The sequence below is a fragment of the Equus asinus genome, chromosome 5 (genome assembly GCF_041296235.1).
Source record: "Equus asinus isolate D_3611 breed Donkey chromosome 5, EquAss-T2T_v2, whole genome shotgun sequence".
Taxonomy (NCBI): Eukaryota; Metazoa; Chordata; class Mammalia; order Perissodactyla; family Equidae; genus Equus; species Equus asinus.
Window position 1 is genome coordinate 78840020 of NC_091794.1, and position 26054 is coordinate 78866073.

Below are 26054 nucleotides of genomic sequence, written 5' to 3' on the forward strand. Positions count from 1 at the left end.
CTTTGTTGATCTTCCCCAGGGTCTCACTTGCATACCTGAACCCCTGTGCCTGCCTGCTCCTTCTGCCCCTCCCAGACTTCCAGGACCTGGGGCTCAGCCTGTCATTCTGGATACAGGAGTCCCGATACGTACTGATGCCCAGACCTTTCCTGCTTAAAGGGCCTCTCTGTCCTGGCCTCCTCAGCCCTGTCCACTCCCCCTTCCATAAGCCATCTCATTCTCTTCACCCAGGCCATTCCCAGTCCTGTTCATTCTCTCTTCCTGGGGCCTCAGTGTCCAGCTGGATCAGCTCATTCCCATTTTGTTATCCGAACCACCCGAAAGGCCTCTCAACTGGCTTCCAGCCTCAGGTCTCCCTGTGGCTCTGGCCCACCATCTTCCCGAGGCAGTGCTTTCCCTCTCTCATGCCCCTTTCACTGTTCACTTTTCAATGGCTCCGTGCTGCCCACTGAGACAGTGCCACTACGCCATCTGATATTCAAGGTGCTCTGCAGTCTGGTCCTGGCCTCCCTTTCTAGGTCTGCCTGGACCGAGACCTCTGCAAACGTCCATCAAGTGATCTGCCTGTCACTCCCCATACACATCTTGTACTTCCCTATTTCTACGCCTTCCTTTATTCCATTCCCCTTTCCAGAACGCCCTCCTCTGCTCCTTTCTACCTTCCCACATCCTTCCCATTCTCCAAGGCTCAGCTCGACACCACCTTCTCAGTGAACCCTTCCTTGATCTCTCCTGTAGAAAACAGAATCTCCCTTCTCTGATCCACTATAGGAACAGGGAAGGAAATAACATCCTGTAAACATCTGTCACGTGCTACACGTTAAAAGCATATGCTTTGGAGTCAGACAGATCTGGTTTGAATCCAGTTAGCTGTGTAATCTTGGGAAGCATACTTAATCTCTCTGTGCTTCAATGCTTATGTTCGAAAAAGATGAAAATACCTACTCCCATCATTCATTCATTTGAACATTCAAATACCTAATATGTGCCAGGCTCTGTACTCTTGTGGTTATTTTGAGAATTAAATGAAATGATGCATGGAAAGTGGCTGGCACATAGGGGTACTCAATAAATGAAAACTTTTTCTTTTTTTTAAGATTGGCACCTGAGCTAACAACTGTTGCCTTTTTTTTTTTTTCTGCTTTATCTCCCCAAATTCCCCCGGTACATAGTTGTATATCTTAGTTGCATGTCCTTCTACTTGTGTCATGTGGGATGCCGTGTCAACGTGGCCTGATGAGCAGTGCCATGTCTGCATCCAGGACCGGAACCGGCGAAACCCTGGGCTACTGCAGCAGAGTGTGCAGACTTAACCGCTCGGCCATGGGGCCAGCCCCTGAAAACTTTTTAATACTATCACTATCCAATTTAGTTTCTTAGAAAAAGGACAGTCCTCAGTGATTTCTGTTTAGAGGGGAAGCACCACAGAAGATTGGGAACCAGAGCCAGCTTTGGACCCAGGCAGATTCTAACAACTATTAAAGCACCATCTGGCTGATTCGGGGCACAGAGTGTGACTGTCATTTTCTGAATAACTTGCCCGTCAATACCAATCCAGCACCTTCCATCCGCCAAGGCTAACCAGGACACTCAGCAACAAGGCTCTTTTTGAACAGGAGAAAACTTTTAAGAGCTAGTCTGCCTAGCTCTCACTGCCACCTTCTGCAACCTGGAGCAGACCCAGCCACCTCCCCTACCTTCATACTGGACTTCCAGGTGCATCGTGCGTAGTACCTTCAGCACGCAGTCCACGATGCTGGGGTGTGTGGCTCCAATGATTGACTGACAAGACAAACAACAGGACAAGGCGGTTACTCTCTAGAGCTTGTCCACCTGGAACAAATGAAAAACAGACTTCCAAAGAGGTAGGCAGCCTGGCTGAATGGGGAGAGGGAGGGCCGTGGGGAGTCACTGGGCCTTGGCCTGGCACCAGAGAGGTAAATTTCCTCTCAAGAGGAGGGGCAGAGATGGGCAGCCAAGAATTAGACTGAGCGTCTGGTGAAGTTGCCATTGAACGCTCTAGCTCAGGAGGCATTCAGTCAAGGCTAGCCGGCCACCTGCTAGAGGTGCAGGGACGAGTCAGCTGCCTTGCCAGGGGGAGGGCGGGCATAGGCCGGGGAGCGCATAACTCATCCAAGATCCTAAATCTTCTCTCCCTCAGGAACCTCTCCCAATTGGGCAATCAATCCTCTCTTCTACATCTTCAACCTTTGCCCACGTATTGGTTCCATCCTTTAGCTCTGAACATCCTCAAACTCACCCAGATTGAACAACATTGTCCTTCAACTCTGTCTTCTCTCACTGATGCTCGTTCTTTCCTTTACATCTAACCTTCGCAGGGGAAGCCACTTCTTCAGCTTCCATGCATCCTTTGACAGGCTGCTGCAATTTAATTTTTCCTGCCATAGGATGGTCCCCTAATTCACCAAAACTTTTCCTGCTGGGACCATCTTTTGGTTCTAGTGGTACCTAATCTCTCTGTTGTATTTGACCCAGTTGATCATGTCCTCCTTATTGAAACTCTTTTCCCTTCATTTGCACAGCCCTGTCTTTTTCCTGTTTTCCTTTTCTGGCTTTCATTGCTCTTTTTCAAAGAGCCAGGGTGGTTTATGGCAAGAATAAGGACTTTGGAGTTAGAGAGAGTTGGATTTAAATGCCCACTTAGTAAAGACCTCCTCCTTAGTGTGTGGCCTTTAATAAGTCATTGAACACCCCCTAAGACTCAGTTCCATCATCTTTAAAATGGGGGTAATAATATCTGCCTCCATCGGCTATTGTGAAGGCTAAAAGAAATAGTGTAAGTAAGCCCCTAACACAATGCCTGGCACGTAGGGGTCACTTAATAAATGGAAACTGAAAATAATAATGATAATTAGACTGTTTTGCTGGACCTTCTTCCTCAGCTCATCTCTTAAATGTTGGCAGTGTTCTCTCTCATCTTACCTGGCACATTCTACCTGGGTGATCTTATTTACTTCCATTGTTTCCATTGTCACTTCTCTGCTCACAAAATCCGAACTGCCATCCTCATCTCGGGTGTTTCTCTGGAGCTTCAGATTTTTGTTTTCTACTGTCTAATGGACATCTCCACTAGATGTCCTGAACAGCAATTCCTCAACTGAACCAGGAATTGGAATTACTTGGGGAGCTTAAAAAGCAAAAGCAGGGCCTGGCCCTGTGGCTGAGTGGTTAAGTTCACATGCTCTGCTTCGGTGGCCCAGGGTTTCCCCAGTTGGGATCCTGGGCGCTGACATGGCACTGCTTGTCAAGCCATGCTGAGGTGGCGTTCCACATGCCACAACTAGAGGGACCCACAACTAAAAATACACAACTATGTACCGGGGGGGGGGGGGGGGGCTTTGGGGAGAAAAAGGAAAAATAAAATCTTAAAAAAAAAAAAGCATTACCAAAGGCCTCCTGAGAGCTGTCAGATTCTCTGGGAGGGGGGCTCAAGATTCAGCACTTTTTGCACAAGTGACCTATCTATGTCTTCTGCAGCCAGCTTGGCCTGTTCCTAGACAGGCACTTGGGAGCCACCAAGGCTCATCAAGTTTATTGGGTCAAAACCTAACTCTTCCCAGATCAAATTGGTTTTTCCTGCTCTCTCCTGGTGGCACACAGCTCACCCTGCTGTCTGATCTAAGGTTGGGTGCCATCTTTGCCTCCTTTTCTTGTACTGCCCCAAATCCCATGCACTCTGTCTCTAAAATGTCTGTCCCATCTGTTTACCTCTATTCCCACTCCCACAGTTCAGCACTTACCATCTCTCTGATCTCTTAACTGTCCCCCTGCCTCCAGCCCACCCTGGAGCTATTGTCAGGGCTTTTGATGGTTCATCTCAAAACCACTCTTGGAGCCTCTCCTCCCTCCTTACTAGGCACGGTGTCTTCATGTGGTCACCATGCCCTACATCTGACTTTGCTCGCATTCCAGGGCACTGTCTGAGAGGCAGGCAGAAGCCAACAAAGAAATGGAGCTTTCCCAAGCACTGGAGATCTGGCCTCTTCACTTACATGCTGTCTACAAATGCACTGTGATTCTTTCCCTATCCAATTGACTCTTTTAATCTTTTCTACAGTCCTTTCATCATCCTTGTTGCTTGTCTCAACCACTTTTAAGTCTGCCAACATCTTTCTGATCCTTAAGTAAACAGGACAAATCACTCTGCTGGGAGACATGAACTCTCTGCCCTGCCTTGGCCTTCTGGAAGTAGCGCTGATTGAACAGCAGACATGCAGTGGGAGGCTGAGCTATGTTTCTCATGCCTGCGTGGAGTGCCACTGTGGAAGGTAATTGTAAGATTACTGTGTTTGAATCAGAACCACAGGAGCGTGTGCCTGGGCTCACCTGGGCAGTCCTGAGAGTCTGCAGGGACAGCTGCTGAGCTTTCGGGGACGCACAGGGCAGCAAAGCTATTAGACCTTTGTATACTTGATTCTGGTACTTGGGATTACCGTGGACCAAAGAATCCAACAGAACTTGCACTTCTTCCTGGGTCTCTTCTGACTTAGACTTTGCCAAAAATTCTGCTATGGATCGTACACCTGAGCAAAGAAGAGAGGAAATGCTAAATTGGAAGGGACTTATGAAAACAATCCTCACTCCAGATTATATAATATGAGGTAATAGGATTAAAATTGGAAAGCGTGCATTTTTGAATGCTAAATGGTAACTAACATCTGTGTCGCGCTCACCAGTTTACTAAATGTTTTGAGAAATACCACTGCATTTAATCTCAGAAACTTTACCCAGAGGGAGGTGTTAGTCCCACTTAATGGATAAATACACTGAGGCTCAGAGAGGCCATGGGGAGACAGAGGAGAACCATGAGGAAAGTGCAGTGAGGGAAGTGCTTTGAAAAAGGGCTGCATGGGGATGGCATCTCCTTTACATGCCTCCATCAGAGCACTTGAGAGAACATACTGAAATCACTGGATTATCTACCTTTCTGACCACACTGTAAGCTATTTGAGGACAAGGACTGTATTTCATTCATCTTTGTATTCTCAGTACCTTAGCATATACCTAGCTCACACATTCAATGGTTTTATTTCAATTTTATTTCTAGAGTTATTCATAACTCACTTAATTTCACAAAGGACTTTTAGGCAATGGCTCAATAAATCTTTTTTGAATGGATGCATGAAAGAGGATATATTTAAAATGGAGAAGTATTTCCAAAACCACCATGGAAAGATTTGAGCAAATGATGACTCAGGAAAATCATAAACCTGGGTCTTCTGGTGGTGACATGAACAGGAGCTAATTGAGTCCACTGTACACAATGCTTCCCGTGCAACCAGTTCCATGACGCATTTTCCTACAGCAGTGCTGAGTGCTGCCACCCTAAACCCAGGCCCTAGGAGACACGGGAATTAACATCCTTATCATATACAGTACCCACCATAGCTTTCACAAATGAGCTCCTTGTACTTCCTGCCAGAGTTTGCAACAACCTGAAGTAGCTTGATGGATTCCTTCTTGTCTTCCTCCTTGATCTTCTCCAGCCCAAGTATTTCCAAGAGCGTTAAGACACCTCCAACCTCAAGAAATTCTATAAGGTACCGATTACTGTCCAGAGGGATAGAAGAGTAGAAATAAGCCACTTGTCAAGTTCCTTGGCGCTAACGTTTCTAAGGGCATCTCAAGGACATTTCCTTACATACTCTGCCTTCCTATGCAGGAAGTGTGCATGGGTAAAGTAACACAATAGTTTGGAAATTTTTTCTTCTAGCAGGAAATGTAAAAGCTAAATACAATGGACGTTTCTTGTGTTTGGCTTTCCAGCATCTGTTCCTCTTCTTCTTGAAATAGTACCTCAGCTGTCCCTTGGGGAATCACCCCCCTGCCACTCACGGGCCATGTGTTTTTGGTGACAGGGCACGTGATCCTTCGGACTGCAGTAATTGCTGTTGTTTTGGTTTTTTTTTGAGGAAGATTAGCCCTAAGCTAATATCTGCTCCCAATCCTCCTGTTTTTGCTGAGGAAGACTGGCCCATCTTCCTCTATATGTGGGATGCCTGCCACAGCATGGCTTGCCAAGCAGTGCATAGGTCTGCACCCGGGATCTGAACCGGCGAACCCCAGGAAACCAAAGCAGAACATGAGAACTTAACTGCTGCACCACTGGGCCGGCCCCAGGACTGCAGTAATTGGTTGGGGCCAGGCATGTTGGGACCTATGTTTGTCCAATGAGGCTCAAAGCCCAGGACTCTCTTGGGAACCCTGGGGAAAGACATGCTCTCTTTTTGGTGTGGCTGAGCTAGAAGGATGCATTTCTGGAGCTTCTGAGGACCACAGCACATGGAGGCCTATGAACACAGAGGAGAAGAGAGCTGAGAAATGGAGAAAAAGAGAGAGGGAGCGACCAGGTACTGATGACATTTTTTGAGCCCCTGGATCCAGTCAGGCTTGAAATATAGATTTCTACCTTCTGGGCTTTCCAATTAAGTGAGCTAATAAATTTCCCTTTTTCCTGATCTGAGTTGGTTTTCTATAATTCACAACCAAGAAGGTGCTGACTAATCAAGTGTCAATGGAGAACATGGGATGGAGGGGCAGCTAGAGCAGCACATCGGACACCACCCCTGGGCCCATCCCGAGGGCTACTAGGTACCCCCTGATAACTGGAGGCCCTGGTCCCATTTGGTATGAATGCCAAGGACACCATGAGCCCCATATGAAACTGAGACCCCATAATTTCTCTAGAATAGAACTCACCTGCTTACAGCTGACAAGAAGATGCCAATGGACCTTAAAAGCTTATCTAAACATGAGCCAGTCATATAGCTGTATAATAAGTTAAAGAGTGAATTTCAGGGTGGTTTTCCACAGAGAGACCAGATCCTGTGTCTGATCCCTGACACCACCTATGGCCCAGGATGAACAACAGCTGAACTATGTCCTTCATCTGAGAGGGGCCAGCAGGTTGAAGGGGAAGTGGTAACACACACAGGGTGGGGGAAAAGGGAGTGCTGGCGGGCATGTTCATGGTCCTCCAGGAAGCTTTTCTGGGGTAGTTCGGCCACCTTGGCTCTGACAGGCCCCCTAGAGAGCAAGGAAGTTCTGATGAATAAAAGGTGCATGGAGAAAGCTGGGGGTCAATTTTCCAAGTCTCTGTATGCCATGAACGTTACATCCTTGGGTCTTAGCCCAGTTCATTACTTTGTGCCTCATTTTTAGACTTCTCTAAAAATAACCAGCTTTATCATTAATTCTCAATTTTGTACTTGCTCAAAGCTTTACACTGGAGGTCACTATCTTTATGAAGAATCGCGTGTCTCCCTCATAAGAACGACAGGAGATGGTGGAAAAATTAAACTCTGATTTAAAACAACCTAAGTATTTAGTGTTATTTTTTAATGTGAGCTTTTGCAAAAACTTTCATTGTAATAAAGCACCCAGAGCACGCATCAGCTGGGATACAAGGTATGAAATCAAGCTACAACAGAAAAGGAACCAGTCAACAATTACTAGGCTCATAACACATCACAGGCTCTTAGAACACTTAAGAAATTAGCTGAAATTATTGCAGCTCATGGAGGATGACTGAGAGCTTCCAAGACTGATAAAGGCTAATGTAATGGGTTGGAGGTAATGGCGCTTTGTTGCAGGGGAGGGTGCGTGAGGCAAATTATCTCTGCTGCACCCTGGTTCCCAGGATGCCAATAGAAGTAGAGACAGATTGGCTCATTAGGAAAGGCTCTTTACTGCAAACACAGTGCTTGCTCTGGAGCCAGGCTCCCCTGCCTGTTGCCACTGTAGCTGGGAGCCAGGCTATCAGCCCACACGGGACTCTCTGTATTCCTACATTGTCCTCCACCCTGCTCCCCCAAAGCCCCAGCCCCCAGTCCTGTCTTAGTACCTCCTCCTCTTGTCTTCAGTTACCAGGAAGGCTGACCAACTTTTGTCACCTTCTTTTCTTCTGTCCCAGGTTAGTCTAATTTTCACAGCCACTCACTATACATATTTCTGGTCTGTTATTTCCAGCAATTAGTTCCAGAAGTTTGCCACAGTAGCAGCAGGAGCTAACAAGTACTAAGCATTTATTGTGTGCCATGCACTGTGCTAACTGCTTGGCTTGCATTGTCTCGTTTAATCCTCCCCACACCCTGCAGTGGGTGCTATTGCTATCTCCGTTGACTTCATGAGGAAACAATCTCAGACAGCTTAATGACCTGTCCAAGGTCCCCAAGTTAGCTGATGGAACCAGGGTTTGGACCTAGGCAGTCTAACTCCAAGTCAGTGTTCTTACTGTCAGGCTTTCCTGTGACCTTGTGATATAACAGAGAAAACAGACTGGTTGAGGTAACCCCATCTCTCCTCCACAGCCCTCCAGGTATGGTGGATTTTGAAGGCAAACAAATCAATATAGCATCATTATGTTGGGTTGGAGGGAGTGGGGCTATTTATGCAGACTATCTCCCTGTAGGGTGTTGTAGGTGGAACTGTGGGTCTGCACTGTCCACTGGGTGGGAGACACTGAAGCAGAGTGGATGCTGTATGCGCTTTGGACCAGACAGACCCTGAGTCAAACCTTATCTCTGCCATTCACTAGTAAATTACTCAGCCTTTTCAAGGCTCACCTTTCTTATCTATAAAATGGGATAATACCAATCACTTATTAGGCTTGGTGGTAGGCTCCATTGAGATAATACTTATACATCACATAGCTCAGTGCCTAGAGCATAAAAAGACTCAATAAATGGTAGTAATAATTTTGTCATTATAATATATAAATCCTTAGATTTACTGATCTATTCTGGTAGTTCAAGGTTAAAAAAGGGTTTTGAGGCTTATGTGGAAGGTGACAATTAATTTTGCAAAACATAATGATGCTATATTGATTTGTTTTCCTTCAAAATCCACCATACCTGGTGGGCTGTGGGGGAAGGTGGGGTTACCTCAGCCAGTCTATTTTCTCTGTCGTATTACAAGGTCACAAAAAGTTATGAAACTATGAATAATTTCAGGTGCAGAAATGGAACATATGACTACATATTAAAAGGGTGGTTCATTCATTCATTCAATCAGCATTGGCGGTGTCCATTCACGTTGGGCCCTCTGATTGGCACGTAGGATATGGAGGAGAACGATACCATGAATAAGTACAATGACTGAGTAAGAAAGGAAGTGGGCTGAACGCAGAATTCTGGGAAACACTAACATTTAAGGGATGGCTGGGAAAGATCCCACAATAGTGACCGAGAAATAGCAATGGGAGAAGGTGGAGAAGACAGCTTAAGAAGGGACAGTGGGCAAGCAGGGCCGGGGCTAGGGTGAGGTGAGCGAGGTACTTGCTTTGGGTGAGAAATTTAAGAGGGCACCAAAAAACTCAGTAACCAAATAATATTTCAATGCACTATTTTAAAAATCAAAATTAACACAAAAAAATCCATGATGAATAAAATATTAAAATTTTAAGTAAAGATGGGATCTGACCCTGCCTCACACACCTCATCCTGTGGTCAAATGGAAAATGTTGTTAAGTAAGATAAGGAAGAAAAAGGTAGTTTAGACTCGGTGACAAAGAGGTTGCTGATAACCTTGGTGAGGTTAGTGTCATGAGTTTTGGGGACGAAGCCAGATTTATAGGTGCTGATGTTTCTCCAAGCATCATCTTTGGACCACAGGCATCAGAGTCACCCAGGGTGCTTATGAGAAATAAAAGGTCCAGGGATCCTCCCTCAATCTACTAAATCAGAAGCTTTGGGGTGGGGAAGTAGACTGGTAATGTGCTTTTTAAACCCCTTTTTTTTTTGGTGGGGAAGATTCGCCCTGAACTAACATCTGTGCCAATATTCCTCTATTTTGTATGTGGGATGCCTCCATAGCACGGCTGATGAGTGGAGTAGGTCTGCACCTGGGACCCAAACCCATGAACCAGGCCACCAAAGAAGAATGTGTGGAATTTTAACCACTTGGCTATGGGGCTGCCCCCTAAACCTCTTTTATGCACGCTAATGTCTGAGAACATTGGGTCAATCTAAAGATGTATTCAGTGGTATTCCATTTGGCCTGTGTTCTAGGCCTGAGTCTGATTAATAATTTTATCAATGATTTAAGTGTAAGAAAGAATGCTGTGTCTATTTAAGCCTTTAGTTCTGTTCAGTGAACATGTATTAAGCATCCATTATGGGCCAGGTATTGTGCTAGGTGTTAGCAACAAAGAAATGAATAGAACAGATGCAATTCCTGCCCTTGGAGAGTTTACAATCCAGTGGGGGCAGAGACATATTAAGCAGGCAATAGGAATAAAATGTTACGACTATTAAGATGGAGGAAGTGCTATGAGTATATATAAGAGAGGAACCTAAGCCAGTCTGGAGCTCAGAAAAGGGCTTCCTAAGAAGGTGACGTCTAAATTGAGACCTGAATAATGGAGTAGGGATTAGACAAATAAGGAGGAGGTGTAGAGAAGAGGAGAGGGTTCAAGCAAAAAGAAAAATACATAATAAAAGCTTCTGAGATGAATCCATAGAATGCTATGGGTACACAAAGCAGGAATATCCTCAAATCCCCCCATCACTCAAACCATCACCTCAATGGTGACCAAATCTGTCTTCAGCCCCAGTCTGCCTCTGGAGCTCCTGAGCACAGGCAGCTGAAACACAACATATCCCAAACCAAACTTATCTACTCCCAAACTCGCTCTTGTATTCTCTTCCTACACAATGGCACCCCATTCACTCAGTTTCCAAGCCAGAAACATGAGAGTCATTCCATGGCATATAAGGGAGATGGTTATGGGATTAATAGGTTTGGAACTCAGATTCCAGAGAGAAATTTGGGCAGGGGTACACATTTGAGAGTCTTTAAACTGGAGTGGTGTTGACATCATGACAACAGATTAGAGCACTCAGGGAGAATCTGAGTGAGCAGACAAGAGGGAGGCAGAAGAAACACCAACATTTAAGGGATGGCTGAAGACGAGAATGAACGGACAGAAACAAAGGAGAAAACCATGGGAATTGGTATCACAGACACCAAGGGAAGAGTGGTGTTTTTTTTTTGTGTGATATGGTCTATCTGTGCTTCTTTTTCTTTCTTTGTTTTTTTTATTGAGGTACAATTGACAGGTAACATTATATTAGTTTCAGGGAAGAGTGTTTTAAGAAGTGGGTTGATTGACGAATGCAACTGGATGGTCATGTATAAGGACCTAGGATGTAGTTACTGGGTTTTGCCATTAGAAAATCATTAATCACCTTGTCAACACCCGCATCAGTGGAGGAGGGTACAGAAGTCAGACTGCAGTGGGTGGAGGAGAAAAGGGAGGTGAGGAAGTGGAGACAGGGAAGCCAAACAACCTTTTCAAGAAGCTTCATCATGAAGGGCAGGAGCTAGGTGCAACATAGACAGGGATTGAATTACAATTTTTAAGGTAGAAGAGATTTGAGCATATATAAATGCTGATGAAAAAGCTGGTAATGAGGCAAAAATGAAGGCTATGGAGAAAGAATAAAGTCCCTAAGGAGATGGGAGAGGATTCAAGTGCAGGACAGATAGAGGATTAGCCCTGGACAGAAGGAACACCCACTTCAACTATGATGGAAGCAAAAGAGGTTACGAGTGAGAATGAGGATGTACCAGTAGGTTGGGAAGATAGGAAGTTGAGGGAGTTCTTGACTTTGGGGATGATATATTTTTTTTTTTTGAGGAAGATTAGCCCTGAGCTAACTGCTGCCAATCCTCCTCTTTTTGCTGAGGAAGACCGACCCTGAGCTAAGATCCATGCCCATCTTCCACTACTTTATACATGGGACGCCTACCACAGCATGGTGTGCCAAGCAGTGCCATGTTCGCACCTGGGATCTGAACCGGCGAACCCTGGGCCACTGAAGCGGAAGGTGCACACTTAACTGCTGCGCCACTGGGCCAGCACCAGGGATGATATTTTGATCACCAGTTGTCCTGTTCTAAAATCTCAGAGAGAATCAAGAGAAGGGCTCCCTCAACAATCATCGTTCCTTTTTTTCTTTTGAAGATTGTCTATTTTTTTTTTCTGTTCAGCAAAGGATACGTGAGTCTAAGCCAGGTGGTCAAGCGCACCAGGAACAAGCTGGCTCCCTGGGAAAACTCCTGCTCCAGTTCAGGGGCAGTCTTGCCTTGGTTGGTTTCAATGAAACTGTCGAGGATGTGACTCCTTGCGACTTTGCCGGCGTTGTCCCAATCTTGTAAAAAACTCAAGAGCCGGCTAATTGCTGCCTGTTCCTTTATAGAGGTCATGGTCAATCAGTTCTGAAGTTGGTTACAGAGGGAGGGAAAACAGACAGGTTACCAAAATATTTAGAACCACGCAAGTCCTGCAGCTTACTCAATGGGTTTTGCTTTTCCAGCAGTCACCTGGAGGCAGGGTGAGCCTCTGTCATCCACACAGATGTAGTGACATTCAAAATACACCTCTAGGACTGAGCACCTGCTGCTCGAACAGGGAGCATCTAGCTGTGTTGTAATGGAATTAAGAATATTAAGGTAATAAACATCTGCTTCACGTTTAAGAGCTAAATGTTACCTCTTTGGCTTCCCTGCTGATGCTAGCAACTAAAAGGACCACAGGTTCTGGCTGAGATGAAGGTGCTTGCTAAAAACCTGGGCCTCTCTCGCCCCTCACTTCATATAGAGTCAGAGATTTGGGGTCTTTAGATACCAGGCCCCCTCTTACGCCCATCAGCCAAGGTAACTGCCCCTTCACCTCATACCTTGGGCTTTTATACTAATTCTCTTAAAAACAGAAAGTTAGTGGGAAGAACAAGTTCCTATTGTATAGTTGGATTAATGGGCTGTGGTTTGTAGGAGTCTGTGTCCTTGGGAGAGTGTTTTCAGTGGGGGAGGGAGGGTTTAAAATAAACCCGTTTTCCAAAAATAGTTGTGATTGAAAGTGTTATTATCCATAACAAATGTTAGTGCTGATGGGAAAGAGGCATGTGTGATTCCTTTGTCTAACAGACAAGTGAAAGTCATATTTCACATTATCATGGGGTTTTCTGTGATTTACAGAATATTTGTGAAACATTACTTGCAGAGGCCATGATTGATATGGAGAGAACAGCTTGTGTGTAAGGGAGATGTGTATTTCACGAAGACTGTTCAACATGAAATTTACAGTCCCATAAAGTGCTTCTACATCTTTGCCAGAGATCTAGTTAAAAGGACTTTACAGTCTGAAACATCCTAAAATTGATTCTAAATTAACGTTTCCTCACATGTATTTGAGATATTGACGGGGCCCAGCTATCAGAATTTTATTAGGATGCAATAATCTGAGGCATGCTGAGACAGACATACATACACACCAACCTCCACTACTCCCCAGAGGACACTGGAGATGTGCTCCCAGGAAGGGCGTCCACGTAGCCTCGGGGATGGAGACAACCACAAAATCCTGTCAGCCTTAACAGCCACGTGAATGACTGTGGATCAACCTAAACACAAAAAGGACCAAACTCCTCATGGGATCAAGCATCAATCACAGAATAACATTACAACCCTAAGGCTGTGAATAACTTTCAGAGGCTGTGGCCACCTTCAACAGCCAAACTGGCCTCAAGAAAACGGGGATGAGCGGCTGTTCTAGACCCCAAGGAGGAGGGGTTGAAACACCACCATTCGATTTACAGGCAGGAAAGCACCCGATCCCCCTGCCCCGCCATGGATGGACCCTTTCTAGCATCAAAACTCAAAGTGCTATCAGAGATGCACCTAGAAATTCTAGGAGACCGAGTGTGGGAAACTTCAGCTGGACACTCCACATTATGGCCCCTGGAAGCTTCTTTGGATCTTGGTTCTCCCCTATCTGCTTCTTGTTTTAACAGGAAAAGAAAACCAACAAATGGCAGCTTTAAAGGTCACAGTGATACAGCCGTAAATCAGTAAATTTGTAGTGAAGGCACACCATGAGGCACTCTGCAAGGTGCTGTGGGAGATGCGGAGGTGAGCACGGCACTGCCAGGGCCCTCGAGGAGCTCCGAATCTTGTGGTAGAGTGGAAGAATATGAGAATTGGAGTCAGACTGGGTTCAAGGCCCAGCTCCCCACTTGCTATTTGCAATCCTCCAGTCTCATTCCAGAGGCAACCACTTTCAACTCTTTTGGCTATTTCTTCTGGTGTTTACCTCCAATATTTCCAAAAAATGAGTTTACAGTACTTGCTATGGGCTGAAGTGTGTCCCTCTCACCTCCAAATTCATATGTCGAAGTCCTAATCCCAGGACCTCAGAATATGGCTGTATTTGGAGGTAGGGTTTTTAAAGAGGTAATTAAGTTCAAATGAAGTCATTAGGGTGGGCCCTAATCCAATATAACTGCTATCCTCGTAAGAAGAGCTTAGGCACGGACACATGAAGAGGGAAGGCCATGTGAAGACACCATCTACAAGCCAAGGAGAAATGTCTCGGAAGATGCCAACCCTGGGACACCTTGATCTTGGACGCATGGATCAGAGCCTCCAGAACTGTGAGATAATAAATTTCTGTTCTTTAAGCCACCTGGTCTGTGCCACCTTGCTATGGCGGCCCTAGCAAACTAATACATTACTATTACTTGATTTATCAATTTTAGGCACCATTTATTTCTTATTCTGGCAGTTGAGGAATTAGCTGTCTTGCACGACTCTAACCCTCATTTTTTCTCCCCTTATCTTCATCATATAGTTTTCCACAATTTATAGTTAAATCAATAGTTAGTTTACGTTATTGACCAAGTAAATAAACACTGTTCACCCAAGCTGTAAACTATTATTACATTTTCTTTCCTTACAAGTTGGTTTTACCTGGAGTTAATAATTGTTTCTTTCTTCAATTGTTTAGTTTTCTAAGTACCTGGAGCTATTTTCTTCTGAATGTTCCAAACACATAGCAATGTTTTTTCTAAGTGTTCAACTCCTAACTCAACAGTTCCATCTGGTCTCTGGAGACCTCTGTCCCACAGACCTCTGTCTTTCTGTTCCAGTTTGCACTGGTTGCTCCCTAAGCCTGGTACACAATGTCGTCCTGGGATTTCCTTTTGCCAGTCTTCTCTGTTGACTGCCCTATTGCCCAGATCCAACTCTTCCTCCTTCTTGGTTTACTCTCTAATTTTGTTGAAGCACATTCTCCAGTAACCTCCTAAGAAATGAAAATTATTTTTTGTGTGTCCTTGAAAGTCTGAAAGAACTTTGACTTTGTGCTGGATTGCTTGGGGATAGAATTCCATGTTACCAATAAGCTTCCCTGGGATTGAGCTTCCCCAATGCTGCTGTTGAGACTTCTGATGTCATCCTGATTCCTGTGTCTTTCTTTGTCTGTGTCTTGTTTTTTCACTCTTGACACTTTTAAAACCTTTTCTGACACTGTATGATGATATGCCTTGGTGCAGGTCTTTTTCATTTATTACACTAGGCCCTTGGTGGGCTTTTATTATTCTTTTTTCTTTGAGGAAGATTAGCCCTGAGCTAACTACTGCCAATCCTCCTCTTTTTGCTGAGGAAGACTGGCTCTGAGCTAACATCCATGCCCATCTTCCTCTACTTTATATTTGGGATGCCTTCCACAGCATGGCTTTTTGCCAAGCAGTGCCATGTCCGCACCTGGGATCTGAACCTGCGAACCCCGGGCTGCCAAGAAGCAGAATGTGTGAACTTAACTAACCATGGCGCCACCAGGCCGGCCCCTTTTTTTTTTGGTGGGCTCTTTTAATCAGGCGCTGTGGCCTTCAGTTTTTGGAAATTTCATCAGGCCGCAACTAGTCTTTACATTGAAGAACTCATAAATGTCACTCAGTGGAGGTTTTTTTTTTCTTCCTGGGGTCCTCCAGGCGTCTGGAGACTTTTCTACTTCCCCAGGGAGGGTGAAAGGGTGGGGGTGCTAAATGCCTGGCTGCTGGCATTCTGGGGTAGGGTGGGGTGGGGTGGGACAGGGGCTGGGGCCGCCACAATGCGGTGTGTGGACCCTGTCTCCATCACTGTTTTCTACCCTATAGCTCATCCCTGCCTTTCAAACTATGCCTGAGGTCCCTGAGTATGGAGGCCTCCAGAGTCCAATTTCCTTCCTCCTTACGCAGCAAGAGAATTTAGAGCAGCGGTGCGGCTGTTGAGAGAAGAGCTGTGGGGTGAGGGCAGAGTGCTCTGCATACAGACTTCAGCCAATCCCCCGATGTTAACCTCATTCTTCATTCCTGACCTTCCGTAGTAACTTGTGCTTCCAAGCATTAAGCGTCTTAAGAGGTTAAACTGGGTGAACCGACTTGCTTCTTGTTGGTAATCTCCTCTGGTTGGCACTTAGTTTATAATTTCTTAGGGTGCTTCAAGCCAGGTAACATTCCCCACCCTGCCTTCTACCTTCCAAATATTTGTTGAACTTTCATCTGCTGTTGCCTCCTCTGAACTTCTGTGACTTAATCCTTTTTATATTTCTTTAGTGATCTGTCAGTGAGATTTTGAGAGGTAGCGGGAGATAAAGGGCAGCAGTCGTATTTAATCAAGTCTCCAGCCATTTTTCTTCAAAATAAGATTTGATGAGGATTACAAAAAAAAAAAAAAAAGACCCATTAAATACAATTTTTTTTTTAAAAAGATTGGCACTTGAGCTAACGTCTGTTGCCAATCTTCTTCTTTTTGTTTTTTCTGTTCTTCTCCCCAAAGCCTCCTAGTACATAGTTGTATATTCTAGTTGTAGGTCCTTCTGGCTCTGCTGTGTGGGATACCACCTCAGCATGGCTTGATGAGCGGTGCTAGGTCCACACCCAGGATCCAAACCGGCAAAACCCTGGGCCACGGAAGCGGAGCACGCAAACTTAACCACTTGGCCACGAGGCTGGCCCCTAAATACAATTTTAAAAAGAATGAAAAAGATGAAAACAGTGGGAAAAGGAGAGAAATGTATCAAGTTCAAGAGTTAGTTGCTGGGATAAATTCTGTATCTAAGCTTCCTGACTACCAAAATAAGAGAGGAAATGTTATGTGTCTTTCATGGTGAAGGGAGGAGAGAAGGAATGATGGCAGGAGAAGAAACTCACATTTTTTGAGTGTTTATTAAGAGCTAGTCACATATCATGATGTATATTATATGCGTTATTTGTTTTAATCCTCTTACGATCCCAAGGAGGTAGTTATTATTATCCACAATTTTCAGATGAAAAAAATAAGGTTTAAAAAGGTTTGCTCATTGATTGAAGGTCTCAGAGCAAAAAAGGGGTGGAAATGGAAACTGAACTCAGATTTGTGTACAACTCCAGAGTCCAGGTTCTCTCTTTTAAACCAAAAGCATGGATTCTGCTCTCCACTGTGCCCAAAATGTCACCAATAGCCTCTTGTCAAATTCAGCGGCTAGCTTGCTGTCCCATCTTGCTTGGCCTCTCTGATGGACTTTTGATGACTCTCCTTGCAAGCCTCCTTTTCTGATCCAGCTCTCTCATGGTTCTCCTGACTCTGGATCCCTCAGACTCCTTTACAGGTCCTTTTCCTGTTCTCAGATCTCCTCTTGTGCTTTGTAATCTCCTGGGTGATCTCATTCACTCCCATCACTTCTTATTACGTCTGTAGGCTTGATGATCCCAAATCCATATTCTCAGCCTGGGCCTCCTGCCTGAGGTCCAGATCCCTATAGTTAAATGCCTAGTGGATGTCTCCCTTGCTATGTTTCACACACTCTTCAAATCAATAAGTCCCAAACTGAACTCATCAAGCCCTCACATCGCTCCTTCTGTGTTGATCCTATTTCTGTGACTGGGTTATCACTCTTCTAGTCATCCAAGAGCTATCTTTGACGTATTCCTCTCTCTCTGCCCTCCTTATCTGAACTGTTGCCAGATTCTGCCAATTATACCTCCTAAATCTCCCTCAGATCAGTCTATTTATCTTCATCTCCACTGCCACTATTTCATTTACCCCTTCATCCCTCACATGGATTACTGCAAGAGCCTCCTAACTGATCTTCAGATTTACCCCAGACTAATCTCCACAGTGATGTGATATTTAAAAAAAATGCAAATCTGACAGATTTCCCTGCTTAGAACTCTTCAGTTGTTCCCCATTATCCTCAAGATAAAGTTTCAAACATCTCAGCCCAAAGAACTTCCATCTAAATTCTGCCACAACTGAAATCTGACTCCCCCGCCCCTACCCTGTGTCACTGCTTCCAGTGGGAATTAAGAGGAGGCTGCCGGCTTTCCCATACTTCGCAAACCATTCTCTAAATTCCCCACTACTCTTTCTAAATCATTTCTTTTCCTCTGAGGTCAGACCTCCTGTCCTTCCCCACTCCATCTTGCCTCAGAGCTCAGGTATTGGCCACACCCTCACGCTCATCAATGACTCTGGCACCTAAGTCTTCCTGTTTAGCCAAGACCTGCTAGGCAATTTCGACATCAACATGTTCCATCTTTATAATTTGGGTGGCAACTTATTCCATCTTTATAATTAGCATGGTCCTTGGCACATAATGGATGCTCAATAGTGTTGTTTAAACTGACATCCAACATACTGTGCTCATAATGTGTGCTTTAATTTCCTTAACTCCACCCAGTAATTAATTAAATGGAGGTCCTCAGTGCTGACTGGGAGCCAAGCACTGGGAATGGTGTTGGTGAACCTGACAATCATCGTCTTTGCCCTCAAGGTGCTTACAGACTGGGGGGCAAAGAGAAGGGCAACCAGGTGATTTTAACGAAGAATGAAATGTGCTCTGATGGGGTAAATCCCAGACCTGTTGGAGCACATAGGAGAGGCACAAAATCTAAACTCCAGTGACCTCCAACTTTCACCTCTAACCCACCCAGCATTCACACGCATGAGCTACACCCTAAACTTTGTGAACCGCCTGTGAAATCTACAGTTCCAAGCTTCTTACCGGCCCTGTTCTCTGTTCTCAAGAGATCTACTCTTGGGCTTAAAGAAAAAGTTATAGGCCATTAGGCAGGAAGGTCTTCACAGTCCTCTTCATTCTTCCCATGTTATCTGTAGCCACACCCATCTTTCTCTTTCCCTTTTCCCGTTACCACAGCTCTCCATCATCCATCCTGCCTCCTTAGGGCCCTTCCTCCATCCATTACTCCCTCCTCCCCTGTATCCTCAACTGCTCTCTTTAATTAGGTATTTTTCTTGTTAACTTACTTCTTGCCCATCCTAAAACAAAAATAAGCAAAAATGAAAACAAAAACTACTTACCTCAACCCCATATCCCCCTCTAGTTGCCTCTCTGGTTTTCTCACTTCACAGCAAAGCTTCTTAAAAACAATCTACACATTCTCTTCTGTGCTCCTACTGACCATTCTCTCCTCAACCCACTGCAGTTTGGCTTCCCCACCCTCCCCTTCATTTCCATCACTTTAGCCAGTGTCTCTAATAACCTCCCAATTGCCCAGTTCAATGAGAATGTCTTAGTCCTCTGCTCACTTGTCCTGTTGCTGCAATAACTAACGCCACTGACCATTCCTCCTACTCGGAATACTCTCTTCCCTGATGCCTCTCTACCAGGACATCTTCTCTTGGTCAGCCTGCATCCCTGGCTGCTGCTTCTCTCCCCCCATCTTTGAGTATCCAGTGCCTGTCACACTGTATGGAAGTTCTCAGTAAGTTGCCACAGACATGACTAGGAGCCCCTCTGCCCAACCTCCAGCCTATCAGCAATTCCATTGACCATGAAATTGAACAAATAGTGAGAGACAAGTATGTCTTATGCCTTATGCTAGACCTCTGGGGACAAATGTGAAAAGACACAGTTCCTTCCCTCAAGGGCGACACAATTTGGGGGGTGGCATAGAGCCCTGTAAATAAGCAATTTCAGTTCTAGTAGTGTGGTAAGTGCTATGACAGGGTAAGCACAGGACACTTTGGGGATGTGAGCAAGGGACATCTAACCCAGTCTTGGTTGGGGTGGTGGCTCTTACAGAAGGCTTTTCGGGGGAGATCCATCCAGGCTGAAAGGTGATGTGCAGCTAACCGGGTGAAGAGGCAAGGAAACCACATTCCAGGTGGAGGGAATAAAATATGCAAAGGCTCAGAGGTGAGGGAGTGTGAGGCATATTTAAGGATTCCAAGAGGGAAGCAGTATGTGTAGCACTGACACAGACAGTGGAGCTGGACAATCTCTCACCTCCCGGCTGTGTGACCTTATGCAAATTACTTAACCTCTCTAGGCTTCAGTTCTCCTGCCTGTGAAGAGGTGATAACAATACCTCATAAGGGTCAATAAACCACCTAACATATAAAGAAGGCTCAATAAAGCTTAGCTTTTATTTTCATTGCTGAGATTGTTCAGAATGGCTGGAGCACAGGATGAGGATGGAAGCGGCAAGAGATGAGGCTGGGAAAATAGTAGAGGCCAGAGACTGAAGGGCCTTATATGCTCTGCTGCAGGGTTTGCACTCTATCCTGAGGGCAACATGAGGGTACTGCAGGGTTTTAAGTCAAGAGTGATAAGAAAAGATTTTGTTCTAGAAATATTATCTTGACTGCAGTGTAGAAAGATGATCGGAAAGGGGCAAGACTGGAGGTGGGGCACCAGTTAGAAGGCTGTTTTCCTAATGTTGGAAGAGATGCTGATGACACTAGGGTTGGAGAGAAGTAGAAAAGCCACCATGGGTAGAAGCGATAGGACCTGGTGACTGACTGGCTGTGGAGGATGAATGGGGGAGGAATCAAGGAGGATGCCTGGACAACCTTGTTTCCTACTCCACAGAGAAAATAGGGCCCGTCAAGTGTAATTCCCTTCTCTCCCTCCATCCCCAGCCTTTCCATGTGCACTAGAGGTTGCTCTTCTATCTTCAATCATTCCATCTCCTACTCCTCTTAAACACCTGCTCAGTCTTTGCCAACCCAAATCAATACATCAAGAAAGCCTTTCCCTCAAGCTTCTACACTTCCTCCCTTTACCCCCAAATTTCTCCCTCTGGCCTACAGGATAAGGTCTAAACTCCATGTGGCATACAAGGCCCTTCAAAACTTGGCCCCAGCTTAACCTCATCTCATCACTTCCACATTACAACAGACCTCAACTTCTCAACTCCCCAGGCCCTTCCAGGGCCCTCTGCATCTCACCGCTGCTCTACCATCAGGAATGGCCAGCCTCAGGCCAACCCTGGTGGCCTATTGGTTAAGTTTGGTGTGCTCTGCTTTGGTGGCCTGGGTTTGGTTCCCGGGTGTGGACCTACACCACTCATCTTTCAGTGGCCGTGCTGTGGTGGCAGATCACATACAAAAAGAGGAAGATTGGCATGGATGTTAGCTCAGGGTGAATCTTCCTCAGGAAAAAAAAAAAAAAGGAATGGCTAGCTTCCTTTTTGCCCTTTGGCTATTTCCCTAATACAGCTAGGGGCTCTTGGTTCTGTGGTCCCACCTGTGCCACTTGTTCCCCTACTATGCTGTAAAACTTGACCATCCCTCCCACTAGAGTGTGAGACTCTCAAGGGCAGGGGTTGGTCTTTCCTATCTCTGTGTCCCCAGGGCCTGGCATAATGCCTGGCACAAAATAGATGTTTAATAAATGCTTGCTGGGTGAATGAGTGAAGAAATCAGCCAGCTCCTGTTTAGATGGTTATCTCTGAATGTCCATGATATGTAGGTCCATAAAACTACCAACTTCCCAAAGCTGCCATGTGCAGAGTGGCAGAATCTCTATCCAAGAAGGCCAGTGCACAGTCTATGAGGCATTTTACAGCTATGACACAAAATAGCAATGTCAGCAGTGGTGTCATCTTTGGACACTAAGGACAGGGATTCAGTGCCATGAACGGTCAGTTAAATTGTAATTGGAGTGAACTGTTCTTCTGCAAACCATAATGTTCTTTAGCTGCAGCCAAATGGCATTCAAGAAGAGGAGAAAATTTTTTGAAATGTCAAAGAAATTATTTCCAATTTGGTGCTCACAACCAGAGACTCTAATGATCAGTGGAAATGAGAAGCAAACAAATTAGCACTAATGGAAAATGGCTTTTGGAAAAGAGCATTTAATTTATAGTCAACTGATCATGGCATGCAGTAAAAGTCAGCTTCACCAGCTTGATCATAAGAACTGGAGCACACATGGAATGCCAGAGAAAAATATACGTATGCCATCATGCTTATTGGAATCTCTCTGTAAGTGGCAGCCAATTAAAATAGTCATTACTTTACCTTGGAGAGAAAATGGCCTGAAAAATCAAAGCACATGAAATTAAAATCCGGATTAGGAACCTTGGTCCAAATTGGTTTGTTTGTGGCCTTCTAACCTTGGCAAGGTCTTCTGCAAGGACGACAAACCTACTTTGTCATCAGCCCAGAGTGGACTCTTTGTTTTTAATTTCTTCTCCATCTTCAGAGGTGATTAATAAATCTGGACTCATCCATAAATCATTTCTGTAGCAGCCAAATGGTTCTTCTTCATGCAGGGAAACGAAATCACAAAATCTCAAAAACCCCAGCTCTTGTACTAAGCCAAAGGTCCTTAGCAACAAGCGAGAAGAAGTATTAAAAATCAAAAGGTCACTAGGTCTTGTTTCTAAATAAAATCTCTCAGAGGGCATTTTTTCTTCTTCCCTAAATCAAAAGACACATTTCTAAAAGCAAGAAGCCTCCAGGGCATGGGCTGCCAGCCTGGCTTACTGTCCCCAGATGGCCTCAGAGACAACAAGGCAGTCACTGTCTCCTGTTCCTGCAGGTTCTACCTGCAAAATGGACAGAGCCCTTCTCCTTGGGCTCCCATCCGACCCTTCACTCTCAGCTCCCCATTCAGAAAGAGAGAGAAGGAGGGAAGGAGAGAGGGAGTAGAGAGACAGAGAGAGAAAGAAACATTCTTCCAAACTTTAGGCCCAGCCAAGAGGGTACCCCCACCTTTGCTTCCACCTCAGGGTACAGGCACTACAATTTGTCACTTCCTTCTCATGGACTCCCTTCCTTCTGCTCCCAATTCATACCCTCTTCACAGACCCCTCCTGCCACCCATCTCCTCCCTACAGACTCCACCTGCCCCGTCTTTTCCCTGCTGTCGCCTTTCCCTTCATCCTCTCCCCACAGACCACCTTTCTCCCATCTCCTTGCTGCAAAATCCTCTGCCTTCATCCTTTCCCCAGACCTACCCTCATTCTTTACCCACAGACCCCACTTTTCATCTCCCCAGACTCACTTCTGCCCCCAGCTCCCCTCCACAGACCTGCCCTCATGCTCTCACCACAAAACATAACTCTCTAGGTTAACCATAATCTCTCTACCGACATTTTCCTCACCCCTTCATTGCTCTATGTTTCATCTTCCTTGACCTGATTTCCTACCCTTCCTCCCTTCCCAAGCTTCTTACTCTGCCCTCAAAGACTTTGTTCCTGATCAGCAAAGTCTCCTCCACCCTTAGCTTCTCCACAGTTGCTCTGCTGACTTCCAGCCTGCCCCAAAGCTGGCTCTGCCCTGGGGCATCACTTCTGCATAGCCCTCCCTGGTGAAGGCTCTTGTACTCGTACACCCCAAGGAGCTCAGGGTTGCGGGGGGGCTAGCTTCTTCTCACCAAAGCCCAACCCAGTTCCTCATTCTACCTTCTTTTTGTAAAAAAAAAAATCTACTTTAAAGGTCATGCCATTCAGCTGTATTAACCTTTACCTCTCCTCATGCCGTCATCTACAGATTCCAAAATCTACTTTATTCATCAAGGACTTTGGTTGCTAGTACATAAGCATCCTCTTTCCTTTTCCCTCAAGTTCTACAATCACCCAAGGGGATTTCAACGGCCATGTCAACATCTTGACTGTCTTCTGTACTCTACTTCAGCTACCCACTCCCATGGCTATGCCCTGGACCTTGTCATGACCTGGAATTACTCAAACTTCATTACCCCACTTTCTGATCACAAGTCTCTCATTCAACTATTTCTAAGAGATGGGTCCTCTGACTTTATTGGGACCCCCAGTCTGTAACACTTTTACACTCTCCTATGCAGTTTAGGTTCTAAGGTCCACAATCTCAACCTTTTGCCAGGATCCTCAACTTCCTTGTCCTTTGTCCTTCCATTTCATCCACCTGATATAACCCAAACCTGAATCAATTCAATGAACCTCTCTGCATCTACCACTATATGGCTGAATATTGTTGGGGGCAAAGTACATATACAACCATGCAGACTGCTGCTGCTACAAATTATTGTGGCCCCAACCTCAACAGGCTTCATAGCTACCCAGAAATCTGTAGGCTGCCTCAGACATCTTGCTCCCATTCTCCACTGTGGCTATTTCAATCATGCTCTGCTCTCCTCAAACCTTGCACACCTTCTCCAATCCCACTCTCACTGGCTGGTATCATGTCCCTATTTCACAGAGAAAATAGAAACCATCAAACAAGAATTCCGTCAACTTCCTGCCACCAAACCTACTAACGCACTAATCTCATATGCTTCCTTTTCGTCACAATGCAAATGTCCCTCCACCTTTCTAAGAGAATTTCTCCATCAGGTGCTTTGGATCCCCTACCTTATTCTTTTTCTGGGAGTGCCACTCTCTCAGTTATCTCTTTGTCTCTATAATTTTATCTTTTTCCTTTTGCTGGATCCATGCCAACAGCACTTCTCCCATCTGAATAAAAACCTGTGTTGCCTTTCAGCTATTGCCTTCTCTTTTTTCTCCTAAGGAGCCACACTTTTTTTTTTTTTTGAGGAAGATTAGCCCTGAGCTAAGATCTGCCGCCAACCCTCTTCTTTTTGCTGAGGAAGATTGGCCCTGAGCTAACATCCATGCCCATCTCCCTCTGCTTTATATGTGGGGTGCCTGCCACAGCATGGCTTGACAAGTGGGTGCATAGGTCTGCACCCAGGACCCGAACCGGCGAACCCTAGGCCCCAGAAGCAGAATGGGTGAACTTAACTGCTGCGCCACTGGGCTGGCCCCAAGAGCCAAACTTTCTGAATGTGTATGGTATGTTCAGTCTTCACTTCCTCATCTTCCCATCCACTTCTCAGCTCACCGCAATTTGATCTCTACTCCCAACTCGCCACTGAAACTGCATTTGCAAAGGTCACCAACAACTTCCTTGTTTCCAAATCCTGTGGATTTTTTCAGACTTTATTTGACTCCATTAGTCATCAGTAAATGACTGTCTTCAGCACTTTCTTCCCTTGGCTTCTGAAACACCACATTCTGCTACTGATTATCTTACCATTCTGGACACTTCATCTCAATTGCCTTGGCAGGTTCAATCTCCTTTGCCACACCCTCAGACTTGAGCGCTTCTCAGGACTCTACCCTAGGGCCTCTTCTCTTCTTGCTCTACACATGCTCTCTGGGCAAGCCCAACAACTCGGTCCACTGGTGTGGCTGCCATCTATAAGGCACTAAAGACTATCACATTTCTATTTCCACTCTAGACTTATCTTGCAAACGCCAGTCAGGCATATTCAACTGCCTCCTGGACACCTCCAATTGGATGTCCCATTAGCACTTCAAATTCACCAGGCGTAGAGCTTACCCTCTCCTAAAAACCCTGCTTCCTCTCCTTTCTCTTTGCCCAAGCCTGGAATTTAGAAGCCATCTTTCATTTCTCCTACTTGCCCCACCAGGCACCAGGTCCAGTTCTTTTAGCTCATAAGCGTCTAAGGAATCCATCCCCTCCTCTTCATTCCTGCCACCTCATCATGCTTCAGGCCATCATGATCCTTCCCCACGACCAAAACAACTTCCTAACTGGTCTCCCTCCTTCTCCCAATCCCCAATGCATTCTTTTCATTGATCTTTCTAAAACACAAACCTGATTGTTACTCCTTTGCTTAAAGCCCTGCAATGACTCCCTACCATCCTCAGGATAAAGTCTAAGCTCTTATGCTCAATGGTATAAAGTGCATTGGAAAATTTTTACCATGAGTAAGATCTACCTATAAGTGCAAAGCTGAGCTTGGCATCAAAAGACCCTCTAGGATCTGGACCTAACTGTTCTTCAAGGCACTCTCACATTAGTATCTCCTCCGGGCAGAAGATGCTCAGAATTTCTGGCACTCACCCCTCAGTTTCCCCTCTTTGAGCTGCTGCAAGGAGTCCTTTTCCCTCCATATCTCCAAAAGTCTTTCAAGGCCCAGCTCAAGAACCATTCCCACTGTCATAAATGCCCCTTCAACACTTTCTGAGCTCCTAAAG

The 26054-nt window shown here is 45.4% G+C and overlaps 1 protein-coding gene across 9 annotated transcripts in view; it reads right to left on the minus strand.

Moving 5' to 3' along the window:
* Positions 1 to 26054, minus strand: part of ARMH1 (armadillo like helical domain containing 1) — a 48118-nt gene that overhangs the window by 20845 nt on the left and 1219 nt on the right. For 7 of the 9 annotated variants that reach the window (XM_014828060.3, XM_014828059.3, XM_070510055.1 and 4 more), the window contains exons 2-7: positions 13300 to 13424; positions 12023 to 12240; positions 6721 to 6789; positions 5405 to 5571; positions 4348 to 4544; positions 1698 to 1782 (exon numbers count right to left, since the gene is read on the minus strand). In XM_014828060.3, coding sequence (XP_014683546.1) covers positions 1698 to 1782; positions 4348 to 4544; positions 5405 to 5571; positions 6721 to 6789; positions 12023 to 12228 — 724 coding nt within the window. In that variant the 5' untranslated portion in view covers positions 12229 to 12240; positions 13300 to 13424. Of the gene's footprint in view, positions 1 to 1697; positions 1783 to 4347; positions 4545 to 5404; positions 5572 to 6720; positions 6790 to 12022; positions 12241 to 13299; positions 13425 to 22086; positions 22331 to 26054 lie in introns of those variants that run through there. The other 2 variants (XM_070510056.1, XM_070510061.1) reach the window with 2 other exon arrangements.